Source organism: Microcaecilia unicolor, chromosome 2, assembly GCF_901765095.1.
Source record: "Microcaecilia unicolor chromosome 2, aMicUni1.1, whole genome shotgun sequence".
In the NCBI taxonomy this organism is placed as follows: domain Eukaryota; kingdom Metazoa; phylum Chordata; class Amphibia; order Gymnophiona; family Siphonopidae; genus Microcaecilia; species Microcaecilia unicolor.
This window is the reverse complement of record NC_044032.1, coordinates 72,791,666-72,818,182: the sequence shown is the minus strand read 5'-3', so window position 1 is coordinate 72,818,182 and position 26,517 is coordinate 72,791,666. Positions and strand designations below refer to the sequence as shown.

General features: G+C 47.1%; 1 protein-coding gene across 1 annotated transcript in view; it reads right to left on the bottom strand.

Annotated features, from left to right (window-relative positions):
- Nucleotides 1-26,517, bottom strand: part of NIPBL (NIPBL cohesin loading factor) — a 1,064,356-nt gene that overhangs the window by 738,150 nt on the left and 299,689 nt on the right. The window contains 12 exon segments of the mRNA XM_030191924.1: nucleotides 20,030-20,074; nucleotides 20,077-20,183; nucleotides 20,185-20,482; nucleotides 20,485-20,707; nucleotides 20,709-20,848; nucleotides 20,851-21,000; nucleotides 21,003-21,726; nucleotides 21,930-22,078; nucleotides 22,081-22,118; nucleotides 22,120-22,192; nucleotides 22,195-22,459; nucleotides 22,462-22,514. Of these exon segments, the coding sequence (XP_030047784.1) occupies nucleotides 20,030-20,074; nucleotides 20,077-20,183; nucleotides 20,185-20,482; nucleotides 20,485-20,707; nucleotides 20,709-20,848; nucleotides 20,851-21,000; nucleotides 21,003-21,726; nucleotides 21,930-22,078; nucleotides 22,081-22,118; nucleotides 22,120-22,192; nucleotides 22,195-22,459; nucleotides 22,462-22,514 (2,265 nt within the window).

The following is a 26,517-nucleotide window of genomic DNA, read 5'->3' as shown; positions in this document are numbered from 1 at the left end:
TCCTGCCTCGGAATGTTCTTCAACCAGCCAATCGTCAAGATAAGGGAACACGTGCACTCCCAGCCAGCGAAGCGCTGCTGCTACTACAGCCAGGCACTTCGTGAACACCCTGGGCGCAGAGGCGATCCCAAAGGGTAGCACACAGTACTGGAAGTGACGTGTGCCCAGCCGAAATCGCAAATATTGCCTGTGAGCTGGCAATATCGGGATGTGCGTGTAGGCTTCCTTCAAGTCCAGAGAGCGTAGCCAATCGTTTCCTGAATCATGGGAAGAAGGTGCCCAGGGAAAGCATCTCGAACTTTTCCTTGACCAGATATTTGTTCAGGGCCCTTAGGTCTAGGATGGGACGCATCCCCCCTGTTTTCTTTTCCACAAGGAGTACCTGGAATAGAATCCCAGCCCTTCTTGCCCGGATGGCACGGGCTCGACCCGCATTGGTGCTGAGAAGGGCGGAGGAGTTCCTCTGCAAGTACCTGCTTGTGTTGGAAGCTGTAGGACTGAGGTCCCGGTGGGCAATTTGGAGGCTTCGAGGCCAAATTGAAGGTGTATCCTTGCCGGACTATTTGAAGAACCCACCGGTCGGAGGTTATAAGAGGCCACCTTTGGTGAAAACTTTCAACCTCACCCCCGACCGGTAGAATCGCCCGATACGGACACGTTGATGTCGGCTATGCTCTGCTGGAGCCAGTCAAAAGCTCGTCCCCTGCTTTTGCTGGGGAGCCATGGGGCCTTGCTGAGGCGCACGCTGCTGACGAGAGCGAGCGTGCTGGGGCTTAGCCTGGGCAGCGGGCTGTCGAGAGGGAGGATTGTACCTACACTTACCAGAAGAGTAGGGAACAGCCCTCCTTCCCCATAAAACGTCTACCTGAGGAGGTACGTGCTAAAGGCTGCCGGCGGGAGAATTTGTCGAAAGCGGTATCCCCCTGGTGGAGCTGTTCTACCACCTGTTCGACTTTTTCTCCAAAAATGTTGTCCGCTCGGCAAGGGGAGTCCGCAATCCGCTGCTGGTCCTATTCTCCAGGTCGGAGGCACGCAGCCATGAGAGTCTGCGCATCACCACACCTTGAGCAGCGGCCCTGGACGCATCATCAAAGGTATCATATACCCCTCTGGTCAGGAATTTCAGCACGCCTTCAGCTGCCTGACCACCTCCTAAAACGGCTTGGCTGCTCAGGAGGGAGCTTGTCCACCCAAGCCCTCCAACTGCCGCACATTGTTCCGCATACGGATGCTCGTTGTAGAGCTGGTAGGACTGAATCTTGGCCACGACCATAGAGGAATGATAGGCCTTCCTCCCAAAGGAGTCTAAGGTTCTGGAGTCCTTGCCCGGGGGTGCCGAAGCATGCTCTCTAGAACTCTTAGCCTTCTTTAGGGCCAGATCCACCACACCAGAGTCATGAGACAACTAGGGAGGTAAAAATTCCTTGACGAAATCAGGGATTGCTTTATGGAGCAGCTGGTACAGGAGTAGACAAGAGAAGGAAAAATTCTAGACCTAGTCCTTAGTGGATCACATGATCTGGTGCGGGAGGTAATGATGCTGGGGCCGCTTGATAGCAGTGATCATAATATGATCAGATTTAATAATAGCTCTGGCGTTAAGCATATACAGGAAATCCAATATGTTAGCATTTAACTTTCAAAAAGGAGACTATGATAAAATGAGAAGAATGGTGGAAAAAACAACTTAGAGGAGCAGCTGCGAGGGTCAAAAATTTACATCAGGCATGGATGCTGTTCAAAAATACCATCCTGGAAGCCCAGGCCAAATATATTCCATCTATTAAGAATGGACAGAGGAAGACCAAACGACAGCCGGCATAGCTAAAAAGTGAGGTGAAGGAAGATATTAGAGCAAAAAGAAAATGCTTCAGAAAATGGAAGAGGGAACCGACTGAAAATAATAAGGAACAGCATAAGGAATGTCAAGTCAAATGCAAAGGACTGATAAGGCAGGCAAAGAGGGATTTTGAATAAAAAGATTGTGTTGGAGGCAAAAACACATTGAGGCATATTTTCAAAGCCTTCCAAAGCTTTGGAAGGCTAAGTGCTTTGAAAATATGCCTCATAGTAAAAAAATTTTAGGTACATTAAAAGAAGTGGGCAAAAGAATCGGTTGGACCGCTAGATGACCGAGGGGTAAAAGGGACGACAAAGCCATAGTGGGGACATTAAATGAATTCTTTGCTTCGGTCTTTGCTGAGGAAGATTTGGGAGAGATACCGGTGCCAGAAATGGTATTCGAAGCTGACGAGTCAAAGAAACGTAATGAAATCTCTATAGACCTAGAGGATGTAATGGAGCAATCTGACAAATTGAAGAGTAGCAAATCTCCTGGACTGGATGTATTCATCCCAGAGTACTGACAGAATTGAAAAATTAACTGGCGGAACTACTGTTAGTAATATGTAATTTATCTTTAAAATCGAGAATGCTACCAGAAGATTGGAGGGTAGCCCATGTAACGCCGATATTTTAAAAAGGTTCCATAGGGGATCCTGGAAATTACAGACCAGTGAGCCTGATGTCAGTGCCGGGCAAAATGGTAGAGACTATTATAAAGAACAAAATTACAGAGCATATTCAAAATCATGGATTAATGCGACAAAGCCAACATGGATTTAGTGAAAGGAAATCTTGCCTCACCAATCTATTACATTTCTTTGAAGGGGTGAACAAACATGTGGATAAAGGCGAGCCAGCTGATATTGTGTATCTGGCTTTTCAAAAGGCATCTGACAAAGTACCTCATGAAAGACTCCAGAAGAAATTCAAGAGTCATGGGATAGGAGATAGTGTCCTATTGTGGACTAAAAACTGGTTAAAGGATAGAAAACAGAGCGTAGGGTTAAATGGTCAGTATTCTCAATAGAGAAGGGTAGGTAGTGGGGTTCCTCAGGGGTCTGAGCTTGGACCGCTGCTTTTTAACATATTTATAAAATCTAGAGATGGGAGTAACTAGTGAGATAATTAAATTTTGTTGACAACACAGTTATTCAAAGTGGATAAATCGCAAGAGGATTGTGAAAAATTACAAGATGACCATACAAGACTGGGTGTCTAAATGGCAGATGACGTTTAATGTGAGCAAGTGCAAAGTGATGCATGTGGGAAAGAGGAACCCAAACTATAGCTATGTAATGCAAGGTTCCATGTTAGGAATCACCGACCAAGAAAGGGATCTCGGCGCCGTTGTTGATGATACATTGAAATCCTCTGCTCAGTGTGCTACAGCGGCTAAGAAAGCAAATAGAATGTTAGGTATTATTAGGAAAGGAATGGAAAACAAAAGTGAGGATGTTATAATGCCTTTGTATCGGTCCATGGTGCGACTGCACATCGAATATTGTGATCAATTCTGGTCACAGCATCTCAAAAAAGATATAGTGGACTTAGAAAAGGTACAGAGAAGGGTGTCAAAAATTATAAAGGGGATGCGATGACTTCCCTATGAGGAAATGATGAAGCTTCTTGGGCTCTTCAGTTTGGGGAAAGAGACGGTTGAGGGGAGATATGACAGAGGTCTATAAAATAATGAGTGGAGTGGAACGGGTAGACGTGAATAGTTTGTTTACTGTTTCCAAAAATACTAGAACTAGGGGGCATGCGATGAAGCTACAAAGTAGTAAATTTAATACGAATCGGAGAAATATTTTCTTCACTCAACGTGTAATTAAACTCTGGAATTCGTTGCCAGAGAATGTGGTAAAGGCGGTTAGCTTAGCGGGGTTTAAAAAGAGTCTGGACGGCTTCCTAAAGGAATAGTCCATAGGACTTGGAGAAGAGGGAAAATGATCTTTATTTCCCTTATAAAGGAGGCTTTTATACACCAGGGCAGTTCAGTTATTGGAAAAGTAATGGAAGCGATGCTGAAGGAAAGGATAGTGAATTTCCTGGAAGCCAATAAGTTGCAAGATCCAAGACAACATGGTTTTACCAAAGGGAAATCGAGCCAAACGAATCTCATTGAGTTCTTTGATTGGGTGACAGGAGAATTGAATCAGGGACGAGCTATAGACGTAATCTACTTATATTTCAGCAAAGCTTTTGACACAGTTCCCCACAGGAGGCTCTTAAATAAACTGGATGGGCTGAAGATAGGACCTGAAGTGGTGAACTGGATTAGGAACTGGTTGACGGACAGACGCCAGAGGGTGGTGGTTAATGGAATTCGCTCGGAGGAGGGAAAGGTGAGTAGTGGAGTGCCTCAGGGATCGGTGCTGGGGCTGATTCTGTTCAATGTATTTGTGAGTGACATTGCCAAAGAGTTAGAAGGTAAAGTTTGCCTATTTGCGGATGATACTAAGATCTGTAACATAGTGGACACCCGGGAGGGAGTGGAAAACATGAAAAGGATCTGAGGAAGCTAGAAGAATGGTCTAAGGTTTGGCAATTAAAATTCAATGCGAAGAAATGCAAAGTGATGCACTTAGGGAGTAGAAATCCACGGGAGACGTATGTGTTAGGCGGGGAGAGTCTGACAGCTACGGATGAAGAGAGGGTTCTTAGGGTGATAGTATCTGAGGATTTGAAGACGACGAAACAGTGTGACAAGGCGGTTGCCATAGCTAGAAGGTTGTTAGGCTGTATAGAGAGAGGTGTGACCAGCAGGTGTTGATGCCCCTGTATAAGTCGTTGGTGAGGCCCCACCTGGAGTATTGTGTTCAGTTTTGGAGGCCGTATCTTGTTAAGGATGTAAAAAGAATTGAAGCGGTGCAAAGAAAAGCTACGAGAATGGTATGGGATTTGCGTTACAAGACGTATGAGGAGAGACTTTCTAAACTAAACATGTATACTCTGGAGGAAAGGAGAAGCAGGGGTGATATGATACAGACGTTCAAATATTTGAAAGGTATTAATCCGCAAACGAACCTTTTCCGGAGATGGGAAGGTGGCAGAACGAGAGGACATGAAATGAGATTGAAGGGGGCAGACTCAAGAAAAATGTTAGGAAGTATTTTTTCACGGAGAGAGTAGTGGATGCTTGGAATGTTCTGCCGCAGGAGGTGGTGGAAATAAAAACGGTAAAGGAATTCAAACATGCGTAGGATAAGCATAAAGGAATCCTGTGCAGAAGGAATGGATCCTCCGGAGCTTAGTCAAGATCGGGAGGGGGGGCTGGTGGTTGGGGGGCGGGGATAGAGCTGGACAGACTTGTACGGTCTGTGCCAGAGCCGGTGGTGGGAAGCGGGACTGGTGGCTGGGAGGCGGGGATAGTGCTGGGCAGACTTATACGGTCTGTGCCAGAGCCGGTGGTGGGAGGCGGGGCTGGTGGTTGAGAGGCGGAGATAGTGCTGGGCAGACTTATACGGTCTGTGCCAGAGCCGGTGGTTGGGAGGCGGGGCTGGTGGTTGGGATACGGGGATAGTGCTGGGGAGACTTATACGGTCTGTGCCCTGAAGAACACAGGTACAAATCAAAGTAGGGTATACACAAAAATTAGCACATATGAGTATCTTGTTGGGCAGACTGGATGGACCGTGCAGGTCTTTTTCTGCCGTCATCTACTATGTTACTATGTTACACCAGGGCAGTTCACATATTAACTCCATGGTGCAGTACTGGGATAATCAAATAAGCATTATGGATCAAAATGCATCTATGAAATGTTCAGTAATTGTTCCAAATTGAGTGTGCATCAGCTCTGGGTCCCCATGGATCCGATACTGGGATTCGATCTTCTTGGGAATGTGGGGATTAGTTAATGGCTTGGTCCAGTTCGCCAGCAATGTCTTTTTTAGGACATGATGCATGGGTACTGTGGATGCTTCCTTAGGTGGAGACGGATAGTCCAAGAGCTCAAACATTTCAGCCCTGGGCTCATCCTCCACAACCACCGGGAAGGGGATGGCCGTAGACATCTCCCAGACAAAGGCCGCGAAAGACAGACTCTTGGGAAGAGAAAGCTGCCTTTCAGGGGAGGGAGTGGGATCAGAAGGCAGGCCATAAGACTCATCAGAGAAATATCTGATGTCCTCCTCCTCCTCCCACGAGGCCTCACCATCGGTATCAGACACAAGTTCATGAACCTGCGTCTGAAGCCGTGCCCGACAACTCCGTGGAAACACGGCCACGGTAGGAGCGTCGAGGGGTGGACTCCCTCGCCAGCACCGGCGAAGCTTCCTCCGCCGACGTCGTCGGGGAGTCTGCCTGGGAGGCGGCCGTAGCCGGTACCGCAAGCGGTACCGATATCGGAGACCTCACCTCGGGCAAGGGGCCAGCCGTCGCCTCACTCGATGGTACCGGTGGCGTAAGCACCCCTGGTACAGGAGGAGAAGGGCGCAACAGCTCTCCCAGAATCTCTGGAAGAACGGCCCGGAGACTCTCGTGCAGAGCGGCTGTGGAGAAAGACTGAGAAGCCAATGCAAGTGTCGAGGTCAGAGTCTGTTTCTGGCGTGGAGGCGGTTCCGGGCTGTCCAAGGGGAAGCGCATCGACACTTCCTGAACAGAGGGTGAGCGGTCCTCCTGGTGCCGATGCCTACTGGGTGCTGACTGCCTCGGTGACCCAGAGCTCTCGGTACCGAGACGGGAAGGAGACCGGTGACGATGCTTCTTTGACTTCTTCAAGCGAAGCATGTCACCGGAGCTTCCCGGTACCGACAAGGAGGACGTAGAATCCAACCGTCGCTTCCTCGGGGCCGAGGCCGAAGAAGGTCGATCTCGGGGGGCTGTACCGCAGGAGCCCTTAGGGCAGGGGGAGACCCACCCGAAGGCTCACCGCCACCAGCAGGGGAATGGACAGCCCTCACCTGCACTCCAGACGAAGCACCACCATCCGACGACATCAGCAATAGCGGAGGTCCCGGTACCACCAACGTCGACGCAGCCTTTCGATGTCTCGGTACCGACGATGCAGGAGGTAGACGCCTCGATGCAGTCGATGCCGAGGTAGAAGACTTCGATGCTGTCGACGTCGATGCACTCGATGCGTCCCGTGCTGTTGTCGTCGAAGAGCACAAGAACAACGCGTTCCACTGGGCCAATCTCGCTACCTGAGTCCTCTTTTTCAAAAGAGCACAAAGACTGCAGGCCTGCGGGCGGTGCCCAGCCCCCAGACACTGAAGACACGAAGCGTGCCTATCAGTGAGCGAGATTACCCAGGCACACTGGGTGCACTTCTTGAAGCCGCTGGAAGACTTCGATGACATGGGCGGAAAAATCACGCCGGCAAAATCAAAATTCGCGATGATGACGAAAGGCACCAAAAAGAAGGGAGAAAAAACCCGTATCGAGGCCAAAAAGGTCGGTCCCGAAAGCGAAAGGAAACTTACGCGGGGAAAAAGCTGGAAACACGGGAAAGGGGAAAAGACCGACTGTCTCTTCTTTTTTTTTTTTTTAGCGAAAATCGCGAAAAACGCGCGAGGTCAACTTGAGGGGCACAAAACGGCGGCAAAACACGACCGTCCCAAGCGCAGACAAAAGAAGACTGACGAACACGAGCCGGTTCGGGCGGGAAGACGGTCGCGCATGCACAGTGCGCATCGGCGCACGAGGGCTAGCAAAGGCCTTTGCTAGTGAAGTTTCCGATTGGAGGGGGCTGCCGTGGACGTCACCCATCAGTGAGAACAAGCCGCCTGCTTGTCCTCGGAGAATTATCAGGTAACCTGGGATAACTACAGCTGAAAGCCATTTCATTGGCTGATGGTTTCAACAGTAGTTTCAAAGAGGAAGTTTAGCTGACATAGTGTTGAAGAGCTGGTAAGTGAAAATCTGATTGGTTTTTTTTGTGTTTGTTTTTATATAAAACATTCTCCTTGGATAGGAAGAGTTTGTGATATGTGAAAATACATTTTGCTTTAATGAAATTGCTAAACTTTAGAGTCAGTGCTTTTTTTGTGTTTGTTTTTATATAAAACATTCTCCTGATAGGAAGAGTTTGTGATATGTGAAAATACATTTTGCTTTAATGAAATTGCTAAACTTTAGAGTCAGAGACTTATCAATGAGGGATACATACAGTGCTATTTTCGTACCGGCACCTTTTTCCTGAGGTCTGACTCACTTGTCTGCTCCCTTCTGTTCCTGCTCTCGCGCTCCAAAATCTTTTACCCAAAGTCGCGATTCTCCTCTCTCCCCTGCCCTCCCCTCCATGTCCAGCAATTCTCTCTCCCCTCCCCTGCCCTCTCCTCGTCGCGGTGAACCGGAAGTGAGGGCAGCGCAGCAGTGCTCACTGAGGCAGGCACGCAGGCATGTTCGTCTCCTCTCGCGTCGCTTCCCTTTCAGTGCGTCCCACCCTCGAAGGCGGGGAGAGAGGAGAAATGCTGGTCTTGGATGGAGGAGAGGGGAGAGAGAATTATTGCTTTATATGGATACAGGGGAGGGAAGAGAGAGGAGAAATGCTGAACATGGATGGAGGGGATGAGAGAGGAGAAGTGCTGGACATGGAAGGAGGTGAGGAAAGAAAAAAAGAAGAAGATGCACATGGATGGAGATGAGGGAAAGGGAAGAGAGGAGAAAAACTGCACATGGATGGAGAAAATAGGCAAAAGCTGGATCCACGTTATACCTCCTCCAGTCAATTCCATGGAGGAGGACACAGCTTTTACTTATGGATGTAGGGCAAGAAATGAAGAAGAAAGGAGGAAAGAAAAGAAATAAATGGAAAGGAAGCCCTGGAAACGGAGTTAAGAGAACAGATAGAGAGCAGCAGAATCAGAGACTCGGACCAATATGGAAACAAAAACAAAGTCACCAGACAACAAAGGTAGAAAAAATCATTTTATTTTCATTTTAGTGTTTGGAATATGTCCAATTTGAGAATTTACATCTGCTGTCTTATTTTGCACTGGGTATACTGGAGCTGTAACAGCTTACAGAAATTATTTATAATGAAAAAATATCACGTTATTGTTTTCTCCTATACATGGCTGGTATAAGGGGTGTGGCTAATGTGGGTGTGGTTGTAAAGGGGTGGCACCATATGTGGTGACCCTGCCCATAATGAGTAACAGCACCTTTTTTTCTACAAAAAAAGCACTGGTAACACCAATTATATATATCTCCCCTTGGCAACTGGCTTCAGTTCCAACTGAAACCAAATCAGAGCATGGTCTGATACCACAAAGGGACTGATCTCCGCCTCAGGGAGATGAGGAAAAAGAGGACTGGAGACAAAAAAAATAGTCTATGCGAGATTGGGAGGTGTGGGCCCGAGAAAGATGTGTATAATCTCTAGCCATGGGGTGCAAAATGTGCCATACATCTATAAGATCCAATGCATTGCAGCAGAGGCAGGGCTCTAGGATACTTCCCAGAGTACTAACCACCCAAAGTGGCCTTGTCCAAATTAGGATCAAACACCGGGTTAAAATCCCCCCCTAATATCACATTCTCAGCCCGATAAGGAGTCAAAAGCACAATTAAATCTTGATAAAATGCTTTTAGCAAAAACATTAGGGGCATAAACATTACACAGCACCAAGGGGTGACCCGCTATCTCAATGGTGGCCAAAATATATCTTCCCTTGGGATCCCACAGTGTTGATTTCACCTGCACATTTAAACCTTTACGAAACAAAATCATCACTCCTGCCTTATAGTAGACTGAATGAGCATCCACCAGACCCCTACACACCCTCTGTGAAATTTAGCATGCTCTGAGGATAAATGGGTCTCCTGAACAAAAACAATGTCCGCCTTCTAGCGTTGCAAAACCTGCAGCACCTTGGTTCTCTTAATTGGAAAGGAAACCCCTCCCAAATTCCAAGAAACTAATTTAAGTGACCCCAGTGTACTAGTAAGCAAACTGTCCAACAAGAATTGACACAAAGTAGAGAGATAAAAGGGAACACCCCTCAGCCCATGGGTGCTCCCCAGTACCAACAGCAAAGATAGGGGAGCAAAGAGACTGAATTGGGCATCAGCAAACTAACAAGGAATGAGCAGGAGCCTGAGGAACAGCAGCACCACACAACCAGAAACCAAAACACTCCCACATACATACCACACTTCCAGCTTCACATTACCCTCCCTCCCACACCCCACCACTATCCCTCCACCTTCCTAGTGAACATAACAGGCCCTCTTCCAGGACTAGATCATGATGAGCTCCCCCCTCTCCCCACCCCCATCAGCAAAAGAAAACAAAACATATGGAATACTCAATGATAGTCACTCTCGGCAAAGTTCCCAAAACTCCTTTACAGACATCCAGCGAAACATCAAAGCTCTGCCGGAAGATTCAGGTGGGTGCTACAAGCTGGTTCACACTTTGGGCAAATTGTAGAGCCTCAGAAGCCAAAGTAACAATGTGTCTCTTTCCATCATACAGAATCCGTAACCGGGCTTCATAGAGCAATGCAGACTGTATCTTTTTAGAATAGAGCAGTTTACAAGCATCTCTGAACTCCGTGCGGCACGCAGACACAGCCACGGAAAAGTCCTGAAAACAGAGAATAGGATGATTGTCATACTGTAAAGGTCCCGCGAGGCGCAGAGCCTGAAAAACCTCCTGTTTGTGAGCAAAGTTCAGCAACTTAAAGACAACAGTCCGAGAGCACGAGTCTTGAGGCCTTACCAGCTCTAGGAGATGAACCCACTCGAAGCGCAGTGAGCCTGTTCTGAGCACTCTGGCGTGCCCGGTTCTCTAGGTCCTACAACTCGGCTCCTAAATGAACAAGTTTCTGTTGCATGTACTGCTGCTGCGTGTCTTGCTGCTGGAATCTTATCTTCTGCATCTGAGAGACGTTATTGGTAAGTAGAGAGATCGGAGCAGATATTTCCCATTTTCCCATCAGCCTAAATTTTCTGTAGCTTAATGTCCACCGAGAATTCTAGCATGAATGAAACTTCTGCCGTGATTTCCACGGCCCACGTGGAGCCGAATGATTTTGGGCTCCAGGAGTCCCCTGTACGGCCCCGGGCTCTGTCTCTCCTGAGCTGTTTAGAGGACATCGCCAGCCTGAAGCAGGAAGCTCTCTCTCTTAGCTGCTAGCTGAAGCCTTTAGCGGAAGATATTACAAATAATAAGTTAAATTTATAAATGCTGAGGTGGTGCAGGGGCAGATGTTAAGTGAGCGGGTCCAGGAGCTCAACTCAGCGACATCTGCTCTCTAGTTCAGTATCAAGTGATCTCTTCTAATTTGCTTTAAAATAGAATTTTTAACTAGGCTCCCTGGCTAGACCTCAAATATTTGACTTTATAGCAGGATAGTCAGTCAGACAATTAACATTCAGGGGCCCTGTAGGATCACACACAACCACTGTCAACCCAGTTGGAGAAACCTATAGGTCTGACCGCCACACCAAGGCACCCCCACCCTGCCCCCAAAGCCCAAATGGTGGAAAAGAGCCATGGCCCAAATACAGAAAGTTGCTTGCTAGCAGGGCTCAATCTAAGAGACCCGAGCCATGACCCATATCACTGGAAGTCAGACCCCACGATCTTTTCCTGCACCAATGCAGACTGCAACCATCTGCTAGAGGCAGAAAATACTGATAAATTCAAGGACTGCATCTATTCTTATACTTGTGATGATGTCAAGTCAATGCTATCTGCCTCCATCTGCAGGCTAAGGAACATAACATATTTGTCTGGACTGGTCTAGCAGGAAGACATCTAAACTTTTATTATAGTTATGACAGTGGCATGATCTCTCTCTTTCTCCATGACCTTCACCGAATCAGTTAGGAAACTAATTTCTATAGAAGCAACAATTTATTAAATGTTTTTTTTGTTTGAGTGTCAGCACAATAATCCAGCTGTGTAATCACAAGAATGAAGCCCTGAAAGTGATTCTAACTCCAGAAATAGGTGTTTTTTCCAAGACCTTAAATATCTAGGATTCAAGGTTAAACATATTACCCTCTTGTGAACCCTAAATCACTTACCTCACCAGTCTTGATAGATAAAGCAATGTACAGAAATGTGAAAAACAAATGCAAATTAGTTGAGAGGGGCCAATTCACAAACTTTTCTTTCATTACAAAGTTTCAACCTACTGGTTATGTGGAGGAGCATAATCAAACGTTGCCGGCGATCGATTTTGGTGCTGGCGCAACAGCTGGCCGGAACCGTATTTTCGAAACAGATGGCCAGCCATCTTTTTGTTTCAATAATACGGTTTAGCCTGGCCAAATGCCAGAGTTCGCCAGATTTGAGATGGCCGGTTTTGTTTCAGCGATAATGGTAAAAAATGACAGCGATCCCAAACCCAGCGAAATCCAAGGCATTTGGTCGTGGGAGGAGCCAGCATTTGTAGTGCACTGGTCCCCTTGTCATGCCAGGACACAAACCAGGCACTCTAGGGGGCACTTCTAAAAATGTTTTAAAAATATACAAATACCTCCCAGATGCATAGCTCCCTTCCTTTGGGTGCTGAGCCCCCCCCAAATCCCCACCACTCCCCACAAGTGTACAACACTACCATAGTCCTTATGGGTGAAGGGGGGCACCTACATGTGGGTACAGTGGGTTTTTTTTTTTTGGGGGGGGGGGGGGGGTTGGAGGGCTCAACACTTAGAACCACAAGTGTAACAGGTAGGTGGGGATGGACCTGGGTCTGCCTGCCTGAAGTGCACTGCACCCATTAAAAACTGCTCCAGGGACTTGCATACTGCTGTCAGGGAGCTGGGTATGACATTTGAGGCTGGCACAAAAGTTTTTTATTTTTTTAGTGTGTGAGGGGGTTGGTGACCACTGGGGAAGTATGTGGAGGTCACCCCCCATTCCCTCCGGTGGTCATCTGGTCAACTGGGTCACCTTTTTGAGGCTTGGTCATGAAAATTAAAGGACCAAGTAAACCCGGCGAAATACTGATTAATGCCACTTTTTTTTCCATTATCCGCAAAAGCCGGCCATCTGGTAGCAACGCCCATGCCCGCCCATGTCCCGCCTTCGCTTCGCCACCAACACGCCCCCTTGAACTTTCTTCGGCGCAATGACGGGAAAGCGGCAATGGTGTCAAAAAGGCAGCTTTCGATTATACCGATTTTGCCGCTTTTGTGAGATCGCAGGCCATCTCCCGATTTATGTTGGAAGATCGCCGGCGATCACTTTCGAAAATAAGCCTGATAGTAACATAGTAGATGACGGCAGAGAAAAACCTGCACGGTCCATCCAGTCTGCCCCTTTGAAATTTCAGTCAAACAAGCGTTAAAACAGATTAATGAAGGTTGTTGCATCTTTCCTAAATGAAAAAAAAATGGATGACATCAGCATAGATGGGAAATCTCTATCTGCACCCTTCTCCTCCACTGCCAACTCCAGACTCCGTTCCTTTTATCTTGCTGCACCATATGCCTGGAACAGACTTCCTGAGCCGGTATGTCAAGTTCCATCTCTGGCCATCTTCAAATCTAGGCTAAAAGCCCACCTTTTTGATGCTGCTTTTAACGCCTACCCCTCACGTACTTGTTCAGTACCCATATTTATCATTCCCACCTTAGTAATTCCCGTATTTGTCCTGTTTCTCTGTCCTAAGAATATAAGCTCTGTCGAGAAGGGACTGTCTCTTTATGTCCAGTGTACAGCGTGTACACCTAGTAGCGCTATAGAAATGATAACTATAGTAATATCAAATTCAAATTCAATATGAGCCAGTGGAACGGGAAAATTAGGTTCTTACCGTGGCAATTTTCTTTCCTTCAGTCACAGAAGATGAATCCATTAACTGATGGGTTTGTATCCGCCTACCAGCAGGTGGAGATAGAGAACACTGAAAAACCATAATGCCTCTAGGACGGCTAGCCCCAACTGCCTTCAGTATTTGAGATTTCCAAAGTAGAGTGAACCATAAAGGTATAATAACATAAACTTTCGCTCACAGCGAACAATCGCCCCAGAACCGGAGCATCACAGAAGGGACGATCTCAACCTCCTGTAGTAGAACAGCATGTAGAAATTCTGATAACTGTTTCCCAACTTTTCCCACGAGATTTATATCTGCATGAAAGATCTGAACAAAAAACAAAGTCAGACAGGGAGGGATCATGGGATTCATCTGCTGTGACTAAGGAAAGAAAATTACCAAGGTAAGAACCTATTTTCCCTTCCTTATCATCAGCAGCAGATGAATCCATTAACTGATAGGATTACAAAAGCAATCCCTATTTAGGGTGGGAACAGGCCACACCACGAACCAATACTTGAGCTCCAAAAACAGCGTCCTGCTTCGCTGCAACATCCAGCCTGTAACGCTGGGCAAAAGAGAGCTGAGAGCCCAAGTAGCCGCACTACAGATCTCTTGAAGACAGAGTGCACCCGTTTCAGCCCACGAGGAGGAAATCGCTCTCGTGGAATGCGTCTTAAACGCTTCAGGCGGAGACCGGCCTAAAAGCAGATAAGCAGAAAAAATGACTTCCTTGAGCCAATGGGCTATAGTGGCCTTAGACGCCGGGCCTCCACGCCGAGGACCTGACAACAAGACAAAAAGAGGACCTGACACAAGACAAAAAGGTGTTCAGAAGTCCTGAAGTCATTTGACATCTGTAGATACCACAACAGCGCTTGCGGACATCCAGAAGATGTAACTGCCCAAAGGACTCCGGGAACTCTTCCCTAGAAAAGAAGGAAGAAAAATGGGCTGGTTCAGGTGAACGCTGAAACCACCTTAGGCAGGAAGGAAGGCACTGTACGTACCGTTACTCCCAGACTCCGAAAATTGCAAAAAAGGGTTCCGACAGGACAGCACCTGCAGCTTCACACACGCGTCCAGCCGATGTCATGCCACCAAAAAGACTGTCTTGAGAGTCACAATCCTTCTCCGAAGCTCGCTTAAGCGGCTCGAAGGGTGAACTCTGAAGAGCCTTCAAAACTAGCCCCAGGTTCCAGGCCGGACAGGGCAACCGGACAGGAGGGCGGAGCCTAAGCACCCCTCTGAGAAATCTGGCAATGTCCGGATGAGCAGCAAGGGACAAGCCAGCGACTTTCCCTCGAAAGCATGATAATGCTGCCACTTGCACCCGCAGGGAATTGCAAGCAGGCCTTTTTGTAAGCCCTCCTGCAAAAAGTCCAGCACAGTTGAGACTGTAGCTCGCGTGGGTGTGATCACCTTTTAAACACCCCATGCCTCAAATCTGCGCCAGATCAGAGCATAAGCTGCGGAGGTTGACCACTTGCGAGCCTGCAAGAGAGAGGAGATGACCTTAATAGAGTAGCCCTTGTCTCTCAGTTGCGCCCTCTCAATAGCCAGGCCATAAGACCAAATCGGCGGGGATCCTCCATAGACACCAGACCCTGAACCAACAGGTTCGGCACCAGGAGCAAATGCACCGGAGCGTCCACCAACATCCGGCGGAGATCCGCATACCATGGACGCCTTGGCCAATCTGGAGCGATGAGAATCACCAGACCTCGGGGCTGTCGAATCCGCAGTAGGACTCGCCCTATCAGGGACCAAGGATGGAACACATACAGGAGCTCCGAGGGCAGAGTTGAGCCAGAGCATCCAACCCCCGCCGAGTGAAGATCTCTCCTTCTGCTGAAAAAGTGAGGTACTTTGCATTTGCACTTGACACCATTAGATCCATTCTGGGAGTCCCCCATTTGGCACAAATCTGAAGAAAAACTTCTGCCAGTTCCCATTCCGCTGGGTCGATTTGATGCCTGCTGAGAAAATTGGCTTGCACGTTGCTCTGACCTGCTATGTGAGCTGCTGACATAAACTGCAGGTGGAGCTCGGCCCAGTAGGCAAATCTGAGCAGCCTCCGTGGCCAGGGCCCTGCACTGAGTGCCGCCCTGATGATTTATGTATGCAACCGCTGTCATGTTGTCTGACAGAACCCGGACAGCAAGCCCCTTCAGAGTCTTTTGAAAGGCATAAGAGCCTGGAATATCGCTCTCAGTTCTAAACGATTGATGGACCCACCCCGCTTCCACGGGTGTCCCTAGACCCTAGCATAGCTTCCTTGGCAATGCGCTCCCTAGTCTAGAAGGCTGGCATCTGTTATCACCAGGTACCAGGAAGGAAGTGCCAGAAGCATTCCTTGGCGCAGCATCCTGTCGGACAGCCACCACTCCAAACTGAGCCGGGCCGCAGGGAGCAACGGTAGTCTGCGTTGCTATTCCTGGGACATCGGAGACCATTGTTGAAGCAGGCAATCTGCAGAGGCCTCATATGCGCTCTCGCCCAAGGCACCACCTCCAGGGTGGCCGGCATCGACCCCAGCAGCTGGACAAAGTCCCAAGCTCGCGGGCGAGGCATCCGCAGTAGCAGACGGACCTGCTTCTGAAGCTTTCACCGCCTTTGGTTGGGGAGAAAGAAAACCCTGATGCTATGTCGAACTGGACCCCAAATACTCGAGAGACAGAGGGGTCAGGTGACTTTGAGTATATTGACCACCCAGCCTAGCGCCTGCAAGACCCGCCACCACTCTGGCAGTGGCAAGACGACGCTCGGTTGCCGAGTCCGCTCTGATGAGCCAGTCGTCGAGATAAGGGTGAACTCTGATACCCTCTCACCTGAGACAGGTAGCTACTACCACCATTACCTTGGAAAAGGTACAGGGAGCTGTGGCTAGGCCGAAAGGCAAGGCCTGAAATTAGAAATTGCTTCCCAACACCGCAAACCGGAGGAACCGCTGGTGTGGAGGCCAGATAGGAATGTGCAAATAAGCTTCTTTTAGGTCCAGAGACGTGACAAACTCTCCTGGCTGTACCGCCGCAATGACGGAGTGCAGGGGTTTCCATGCGCAAATGTCGTACTCTGAGAGCCTCGTTGACTCTTCGCAAACGTCGAGGATCCGTCTGAAAGACCTGCCTTTTTGAGGCACGACAAAAGTAATGGAATAGCGGCCGCGTTCGGCGGGAGGCACAGGGATCACCGCTCCGTGGTACAGCAAGACTTGTAAGGTCTCCTCTACCGCCGCCCGTTTTACAGCAATGCCGCATCAGGACTCCACAAACACGTCTCTCACCAGGGCACCGAATTCCAGTCGGTAACCTTCTCTGAGGTAATCTTGGTCCACTCCTCTAGAAAAGAGGGAAAGACGTCCTCCTAGTGCAGGCAAGGAGGAGTGGACCGGCGTCCCATCATTGTGGAGGACGCCCCTGAACTCCTGGCCTTGACCGAGCAAAGGAGTTCCTCTGCTGAAAATGGGCACGGGCGATACCTTTGAGCTTCACGGAAGCGAGGTCTGGAAGAGGAGGGAAACACAGAACCCTTGGAAGATGGCCTCGCCTATCCTCAGGTAACCTCTGGGGTTTATATTCCCCCAGGTCTTTCACAATCTTCTTCAATTCCTCTCCAAATAACAGGAGGCCCCCGAAGGGCAGCCTCCACCAGTCTTTGCTTAGAAGCCATGTCGCCGCCCAATGCTGCTGCCGAAGGCGGCGGCAGGCGGACACCGCCACAGACATCTGTTTAGCCGAAACTCTGACCAGATCATAAAGGGTGTCAGCCAAAAATGAAAGGGACGACTTCATCCGCGGGGCAACCTCAGAAAGGGGGCCTGCACCATTGGCGGGCTGTTCCACCGCCTGCTGTAGCCAGGAACGACATGCCCGTGCTGCATAGGAACTGCAAATAGACGCCCTCAAGGCAAGGCCCACAATTTCAAAGGACCGCTTCAGTGTGGACCTCAAAGCCGCCAGCCTGCATGTCTTTCAAAGCAACCCCTCCTCTACTTGAGAGTGGTCTTTTTTGTCACCGCCGTACCAATGTATCCACTTTAGGCATCCCCAAGGGGCCAAGTGCTCCTCACGCAGAGGTTAAAGTTGACCCATAGGCCTGGCCACTTTCAAAGGCCCATCGGGGTCAGACCATTGAGCAGAGTCATGCATCGGAAAGGCCCAAGAAGGCTTCTTAGTACTTGCCATCCTAAGATTAACAGAGGAGGCCTCGCCTTCAGCAGATCATCAATCGAGAGGGGCCTGCAAGGCGTCAGTAATAAGAGCTGGCAGCTCGTCGCGGTGGAAAATCCGGACCGCACTGGGATCATCCAAATCCAGTGGCAAACAGCACCCTCCTCTGGATCATCATCCTGAGGGCCTGCCAGGTCCCTAGATTCTCCACAGCCCGACCACAGGGGGGAAAAGGATACACACCACTTTCAGATGGGGAATTTACCCATCTATGTTTAGCGTGTTTCCAACGCTCAGGGAGGAAATAACCTCTGAAGTCATTCCCGGGGCATCAACACACGGAGGGAAGCCAGGAGGCAACGCAGTGTCAGACACCTGCGGCAGAGCTCTTTTCAGCATGAAAGCCTTATGCATTAACAGCACAAACTCGGGGGAGAAAAACTCAACCCTGACCCTCTGCCTCCAAATTAGGAGAAAAGGATGTAGTAGCTTCTCTGGCAGCCTCTAAACGAGGTGTCCCCCAGCACTCAAGACTCCTCCGCAACCGTGAGGGTCGAGACATGCGGCGCTTCCAAAATGGCATCCGCTGCCAGCTCCAACGAGCGGGAAGACACATCGCTCGACATGCTCATACCAGCGTGAGCGTCTAAGGAGCACGTTTTACACAGTCCCGCTGCTAATCTGCGTTTACCACAACGGGAGCAGTGCTTAACTCCTTCAGCAGCCGTCGTCCAACAGGACGGGAATATAGCAATAAAATGGCGGCTTCGCACCAAACTCACCCCGATCGGAACGGCGTCCGTAGGACCTCCCCGGAGGAGATGGCACCACTCTCACCTCAAGGACCAAGTCTACGAGCTCTAATCAAGCTGCACAGAGCCAGAATCACTGGAAAAAACCTCAGAACAGACCACGCAGTAAAGCGCGTTTTTTTTTTTTTACGCTGTGAGGAAAGTGGAGGCAGGCAGCAACAGAGGGACTCTGGGAGGTGAGGGGAATGGGTAAGGCAGGGAAAGGGTGAACCTATATGCCTTTAAAAGAGGGCACCACCAGCCACAACACCCCTGCTCAACTGGCAAACCACAGGAGCCACCCCAGGCAGTCTGAAATCCAGGAGCTGATCAAGCTACATCCACACATGCTGGGAGATAGAGAAATACTGAAGGCAGTTGGGGCTAGCCTTCCTAGAGGCACTACGGTCTTTCAGTATTCTCTATCTCCACCTGCTGGTAGGCGGATACAACCCACCAGTTAATGGATTCATCTGCTGCTGATGACAAGGAACTCATAATGTTAAAAAGTAATGGTGACAAGGGTGTCCTTGGAGTACCACACAAGCAAAGTGGCATAAGAATAGCCATACTGGGTCAGACTGATGGACCATCTAGCCCATATATTCCTTCCAACAGTGGCCAATCCAGGTCACGAGTACCTGACAGAATCCCAAATGCTACTGAAACCACAGACAAGCAGCAGCTTTCCCCATGTCTATCTCAATAGCTTGTCATAATCTGGTTCCCAACATTACCTTCAGGAAAGAAGAAATCTACCTAATAACCTTCTGCAAAGTCTAGCACATTCTGCTAAATCCTAACAGTCATTCAAAATTACAGTACAGCTCTTTAACTTTCTTCACAAAATGTCCTGTAACTGAAAAATTAATGAATGAATCAGTTATCTTAGAATACATTTAAAACTAAAGGCTAGATTTACTAAAAGGTTTTTCTGGATTATCTGCATGAACATGCATTTACACACATATTATTTACCACAAGTCCCATTCTATGCAATGGGATCCATTACTAACAACTACAGCTGTATCAAATACCATATTTTACTATATGGCCGAATACAAATAAAGAAAAATATTATTTGACTGAAAACAATAATCGAATACAAATCGTTAACATAACAAATAAAAGAAGCACCGTGACATAAGAGATCAAGTGTTTATTTCAGTAGGATTTAGCACAGTTGAGTCTGGATTATTTGTATCTGAATTAAATCACTATTCAGCCCATTACAAATAATGTATTTGGGGCCGAATTAATATTCGGTACAGCCCTATGAACAACATCCATTAACATATTAGTATGTGCTACCGCAATAGTAATCTAGCATTAAATTTGTAACTAGTTTAAAAAACCATTTGAAAGGAACATAAAAGCGACTATAAAACAGATTTACATAACTTAAAAAGTGTTGGTCCTTATATTTTAATGAATAGCAGAAAAAACTTAAAAAAGAATAAAGTATAATAAAGACAAAACTGAAAAGCCGGTCTCTTACCTTTGCCGGTTTTTGATGACTTGTGTTTACTAGATTTAAAGAGTCCCTTGATTTTTCTTCTCGCTCTTTAATCAATTTCTGGACATCATCAAGGGAAAGCTTCTGCAAAACCACCACAGGCTTAGCTCCTTTATTCATGTCCTCCACTAGTCCATTTCTCCATTTTCTCCTTTTGCCACCCTTTATTATCAGATTTCCTCGTCTCCTGAGTGACATTGCATCTTTATCCCGTTTAGTTTTGGAATGATAAGTGTTTCAATGCAGCTGACCTGGCCCCCAGCAAATAGCTGGGGAACTCTGCCTTGTTGTCTGAACATGTTTTATTAGTATCCATTTTACTCTTATTACTATCTGTCCTTCGCTCATCTTTAACAGGAGATCTGATACTAGATTTATCAGATCGCAGTTTATTAGGATCTCCTTTACTCTCAGATTTAATCCGAGGGCTGTCCGCCTTGATTTCTGTTCCCCAGAAGAAAGTCTCTCTCGAGATTCTCCTGAATCATGTCTATGCTTTCTTTCTGGTTTCTCTGTCTTAATTGGATCTGATTTACTACCATGTTTAGAATCATGTTCACGTCTATTACAGGACCTTAACATTTCCGGTCTTCTAATCCTTGACTGATCCCCTCTAAGTCTTTCCAGTTCACCTCTGTCTTCTGATTTCTGTTAAGACCATCATGGCTATCACGCTATTGCGTCTAGGATTCTCATGCCCAGGTCGACCATCCGCTCTCAGTTTTGATGCTATCTGACCTGTTATCAGTTTCACCTTAGAGGATTCAGACTTATTTTCTTGTCTGAGTTTAGATCCTTCTGATTTTTTTCTGTAGATAATCTGATAGAATCCCTTCTGTTTTGATGTTTATGTTTAGAAATTTCTACACGGTTTCATTTTTTCTGCCTGGGTGTCTCAGCTTTCTGGCTGGGCGTCTCAGGCCGGCTCTCCGCCTTCTGCCTGGGCGTCTCGGCCGGCTCTCCGCCTTCTGCCTGGGCGTCTCGGGCCGGCTCTCCCCCTTCTGCCTGGGCGTCTCGGGCCGGCTCTCCCCCTTCTGCCTGGGCGTCTCGGGACGGCTCTCCCCCTTCTGCCTGGGCGTCTCGGGACGGCTCTCCCCCTTCTGCCTGGGCGTCTCGGGTCGACTCTCCCCCTTCTGCCTGGGCGTCTCGGGCCGACTCTCCCCCTTCTGCCTGGGCGTCTCGGGACGGCTCTCCCCCTTCTGCCTGGGCGTCTCGGGCCGACTCTCCGCCTTCTGCCTGGGCGTCTCGGGCCGACTCTCCGCCTTCTGCCTGGGCGTCTCGGGCCGACTCTCCCCCTTCTGCCTGGGCGTCTCGGGCCGACTCTCCCCCTTCTGCTTGGGCGTCTCGGGCCGACTCTCCGCCTTCTGCTTGGGCGTCTCGGCCGACTCTCCGCCTTCTGCTTGGGCGTCTCGGGCCGACTTTCCGCCTTCTGCTTGGGCGTCTCGGGCCGATTCTCCGCCTTCTGCCTGGGGCATCCTCCGACGGGCTTTCAGTCCTCTGTTTGGGCGTCTCCAACTGGCTTTCAGTCCTCTGCTTGGGCGTCTCTGACTGGCTTTCAGTCTTCGCCTGGGGGTCTCCGATTGGCATTCTGTCTTCTGCCTGGGGGTCTCTGATTGGCTTCTGTCTTCTGTCTGGGGGTCCTGATTGGCTTCCGTTTCTGCTTGAGGGTTTCTGACTGGCTTTCATTCTCTGCCTGGGGTTTCTGACTGGCTTTCATTTCTCTGGCCTGGGAGTGTTCTGACTGGCTTTCATTTCTCTGCCTGGGAGTTTCTGACTGACTTCATTTCTCTGCCTGGGGGTCTCAGGCCGGCCCTCAGTTCTCTGTCTGGGTGTCTCAGGCCGGTCTTCGGGTCTCTGCTTGGGGGTCTCAGGCTGGCCCTCAGGTCTCTGCTTGGAGTCTCAGGCCGGCCTCAGGTCTCTGCTTGGGGGTTTCCGGCTGGCCCTCAGGTCTCTGCTGGGGGTTGTAGGTCTCTGTTTGTTTCCTGCTTACCATCAGTTGCTTGATTTCACTTTTGTTGTCTTTTTGTTTATTTCATGCTTGGTGTCATTTTGTTTGCTTTCACTTTTGCTTCACTCGCCTTTTCTCATTTTTGCTGCCTCTTTTACAATCATTGTTCTGTTTACCATTGTAATTTATACTGTCCATTCAGAATTTTTCCTTGACGTCTCAGGATTGTTTTCAGTTTATTTAAGAACTCCAGCAGTGGTCCTCTTGAGGCACAAAAAAGATCCATCATTACATTGTTTTTGTTTCTTCTGGCTTTTTTGTAGCTATTGTGAATCCTGAGTTACAGATGACTGAGTCTCCACTCTGCCTGCTTGTTGTAGATCAATACTAACCATAAGAGCTGGCCTTGACCCGTTACCTGCTGAACCTGTCTCCTGAGAAGCGGTCCTGTTTCCTGTAGTAGCAGACCCCCAGCCTCCAAAGGGTAAGAATCTTGCGTTCGTTTCTTCAAAGGCTTATCTACAATTACAAAATAAAAATTTATTACGTAGTACTGTCTGCATGCTCAATGGTTAAGAGTAACATCTAAATTCTGGTTTTATAAGACCATGTGAAATAAGAATTTGACACCAGTATATATGCATATTCAATTACTTGGGCATCTGGACTTGGCTATGAAAACATAGTATATAACTCCATGTAATCTGAAAACAATGTATTACAGAATAATCTTGAAAGAATTATGCAAAATGGCACATAAATTCATAAATTTCAAACTGACTGCCAGTGCATGTGTATTGGGATTCAGAGTGAGCTCTGGTCACTTTGTTCAGCATTTAGCTATGATGACAGAGCTAAATGAAAGGGAGGTGGTTTTAAAAGGTTAGTTACAAATGAATGCTCATGGCACTGTATCAATCAAAAAGCCCAGTTCTGCCTGAATGATTGGAAGGAGCAAGAGGAACTGCAAGGACCAAAATATAAAAATAAAGCAACAGTTTTAAGAACAAAAATGAACAAATTTTTGGAAAAGTTGAAATTGAAGGGTTATTTCCAAAACCCACTAAATCCAATGCAACTAATATGAACTTATGAGGTTTCGGAATTGAGCCCTTCAATTCTATGATGTACAGATTAATTTAACAATGCAGATAAAGACCTTTATGATACCATCAAAATGGGTTAACAATTTAGTCAAGAATTACTTTTTAATAATCAAAAAACAAATATCATCTTGAACACTATAAAAAGAGGGAAAAAAAACCAACGTTCATAACTTAGGGCCACGCAACTTGCAGTCAATACTACCGTACAAATCGTACAAACATTATGAAAGTTTAAACTGAACACTACAAAACTCCATATCTAAACTGAAACCCGTAATGACTATCTAGTTTGATGAACATCCACTTTACAGAACAAAAGTTAACAAAGAAGTTGTGATACTTTCTACAGGACTACATACAATTTTGATTAGCATTTTATAGCTATGTCAGACCCACCAATCAGATTTCTTCACTTGGTGTAAAGATTGATGGATTTGATACATGACGTTTCTGTGATACAACTACAGTGGTTTACATATTGCATGGTACTTTCTCTGTCCCTAATGGGCTCACAATCTAAGTTTTTGTACCTGAGGCAATGGAGTGTTAAGTGACTTGCTCAGAATATCATAATCCTACATCACCAACAAAACCCCACAGAGTAGAAAAAAAATATCAAAATCAAATTTTTTTAGAAATAATTTTTTTATGTGCTCATTCATTTTCATAGGACTCACATAGACCATTGAAAGTCTAGACATCGTCCTGCAATATAATCGCACATTATTTTTCAGTATTTTATATTTCCTTCTGTACTCAAACCACCAATTATATTCTTCAAAAATCTTTAAAAAGTACTTAGCTTTTATGTTCTTCTTGGGTGCCGACATGGACCATGTTTCACCACTGCACTGTTTCAAGGAACCCAATTGTAACGTTCTGGCTGTGCAGATCCTTCACAGCTTTTTAATCCACGCTTGCACGCTAAAAAAGTTTATTAATTTATTTTATTTTGATTGTATTATCTAATCTGTGGGGTTTTATTGGTGATATCGGATATATGTACTCCCCAGTTAGTTTTCATTAATTATTCCTCTCAAACTGATTTGCAGATTATTATAATGCCTCCGTATCGCTCCATGCTGTGATCACACCTTCAGTATTGTGCGCAATTCTGGTTGCCGTATCTTAAAAAAAGATATAGCAGAATTAGAAAAGGTTTAAAGAAGGGTGACCAAAATGATTAAGGGATGGGTCTCCTCTCATATGAAGAAAGCTTAAGAGGTTAGGACTCTTCAGCTTGGAAAAGAGATGGCTGAGGGGTATATGATAAAGGACTACAAAATACTGAGTGGTGTAGAACAAGGAAACGTATTAGTTTTGATTTTTTACTCTTCCAAAAAGTCAAAGACTAAGGGACACGTAAGGAAGTTACAAGGTATTAATTTAAAAACGAATATGAGGAAAGATTTTTTTCACTCAACAAAATAGTTAAGCTCTGGAATGCGCTTCCAGAGGATGTGGTTATCAGTGGTTACTGTATCTGGGTTTACCAAAAGGTTGGGACAAATTCCTGAGGAAAGTCTGCTATTGAGATAGACAGGGGAAAAGCTACTGCTTGTCCCTAGGATCAGTAGCATAAATCTGCTACTATTTGGGATCGGTCAGGTACTTGTGACCTGAATTGGCCACTGTTGGAAACAGGAGACAGGGCTAGATGGACCATTGGTTTAAACCAGTAATGGCTATTCTTATGTTCTTATAAACAAGGAGACACAGTGGGAATCAAATCCAGTTCCCGAGGTTCTCAAGCCCACTCTACTCCTTCGAGGGTTGAAGCAGGAAACAGTGCTAGCTAGATATGGTGTACTTTTCTGCAACGCTTTTGATTAGGGCTGCACATTTAACACATTATTAACTCGACTGACATGTTAAAAATTTAACTTGCACTATTAAATTTAATGCAATTAGGCTCTCTGTTCGTTTTCCTGTAGTCTGGTATCTTTGATTCTTCCTTCTTCTGGAAGTTCTCTGCACTCCTGCAGCCCACGCTCTCCTTCGGTCTCTATCGCTCTTTCTCCCCGGCACATCTGCTTGCCTCTCCCTACAGTACTGCAGCCCCCCTCCCCTGTACTCTGCCTCATCTCGTTCCCTTCTACCTGCCCCTCATGGCCCTCCAAACTTTAATGTCACAGAGAAGCATGCGTTTTCTCACCCACACAAAGCCTCTCTGTAGCATCCCGCCTCCTTTGACAGAGCTTCCCTATTTTCTGGGTGGGAGAGAGGCTTCCTGTGGATGAGAAGCAGCATGCTTTCACTGAAGCATTAAAAGGCAAGTTTGGAGGATTGTGAGAGGAAGGCAGAGGGAGAATAAGAAGGAGTGCATGGGGGAAGGGGACTGCAGGGAAAGGCAAGCATAGGTGCTGGGAGAAAGAGGAAGAGAGAGATTAGGCTCTCAGGAGGGGAGGGGATGGAAGAAACAAAGAAGGGGATGGAACCCATGGAGAGGAGGAGAAGGACAAAGAGACTGGAAGAAATGGTGTCCACCTAGGGAGAGAGGAAGAGAAGGTGTCCACAAAGAGAGGGAAGGAAAGAGATAGTGCCCATGGAGGAGGGAGGGGAAGGGGACAGAAGAGAGACAGAGAAGATGCCATGGAAGGGAGGGAAAGGGGAGAGGAGATGGTGCCTGGGAGAGGAGACAGTGTTCTGGGAAGGGATGGTTCAAAGGGAAGGAAGAGAGGAGAGAGTGCCCATAGATGGAGAAGGAGGGGAAATGAAGGGAAGGGAAAATAAGGAAACTAGACAGATTTGAAAAGGAGGAAGAAAAATGGAGGAAAGATTAGATATAGGGCAGGAAGTGGAGAAGAAAATAAGAAGTGAATAGATAGGAAGCCCCGGAAACAGATCTGTGCTGGTAGCACAGGGAAGCAGAACCACAGATATAATAAAATTATTAATAAACAAACCACCAGACAACAATGTAAAGAAAAATGATTTTGTTTTTAGTTTAGTAAATTGAAATATGTCAGTTTTGAGTATATACACCTGCTATCTATATTTTGCAGTATACAGACAGAAATGCGGGGGAGACACTTTATGTAGTTAATCAAGCAATTCAATTTTAATAATGTACAGCCCTACTTGTTGATACATCTCTGCATAGGTGTCTTATAAAGAAACTGTGCATTCTTAATATAGGCATTAAAGTTATTGACAGGTCACTGAATGAGAGGAAAGAAAGGAGTTAACCCATTAGTGCCCTATGTTCCCATAATAAGCCAAATGGGAACAAATTGATGGAAACATTGGGCACTAATGGACTGTTAGAAAACAGGGGTTCCAGTGGCATGAGAAAGAAGGTGTTCTTCAGCAGGTTATTTTCAAACATTTTGCAAGCAATGTGAATATTAAAAAAAAATTTTAATTAGAAGTCTTCAAAATAGTTAGAAATGTAGTAGGTTGGATAACTATTTGGA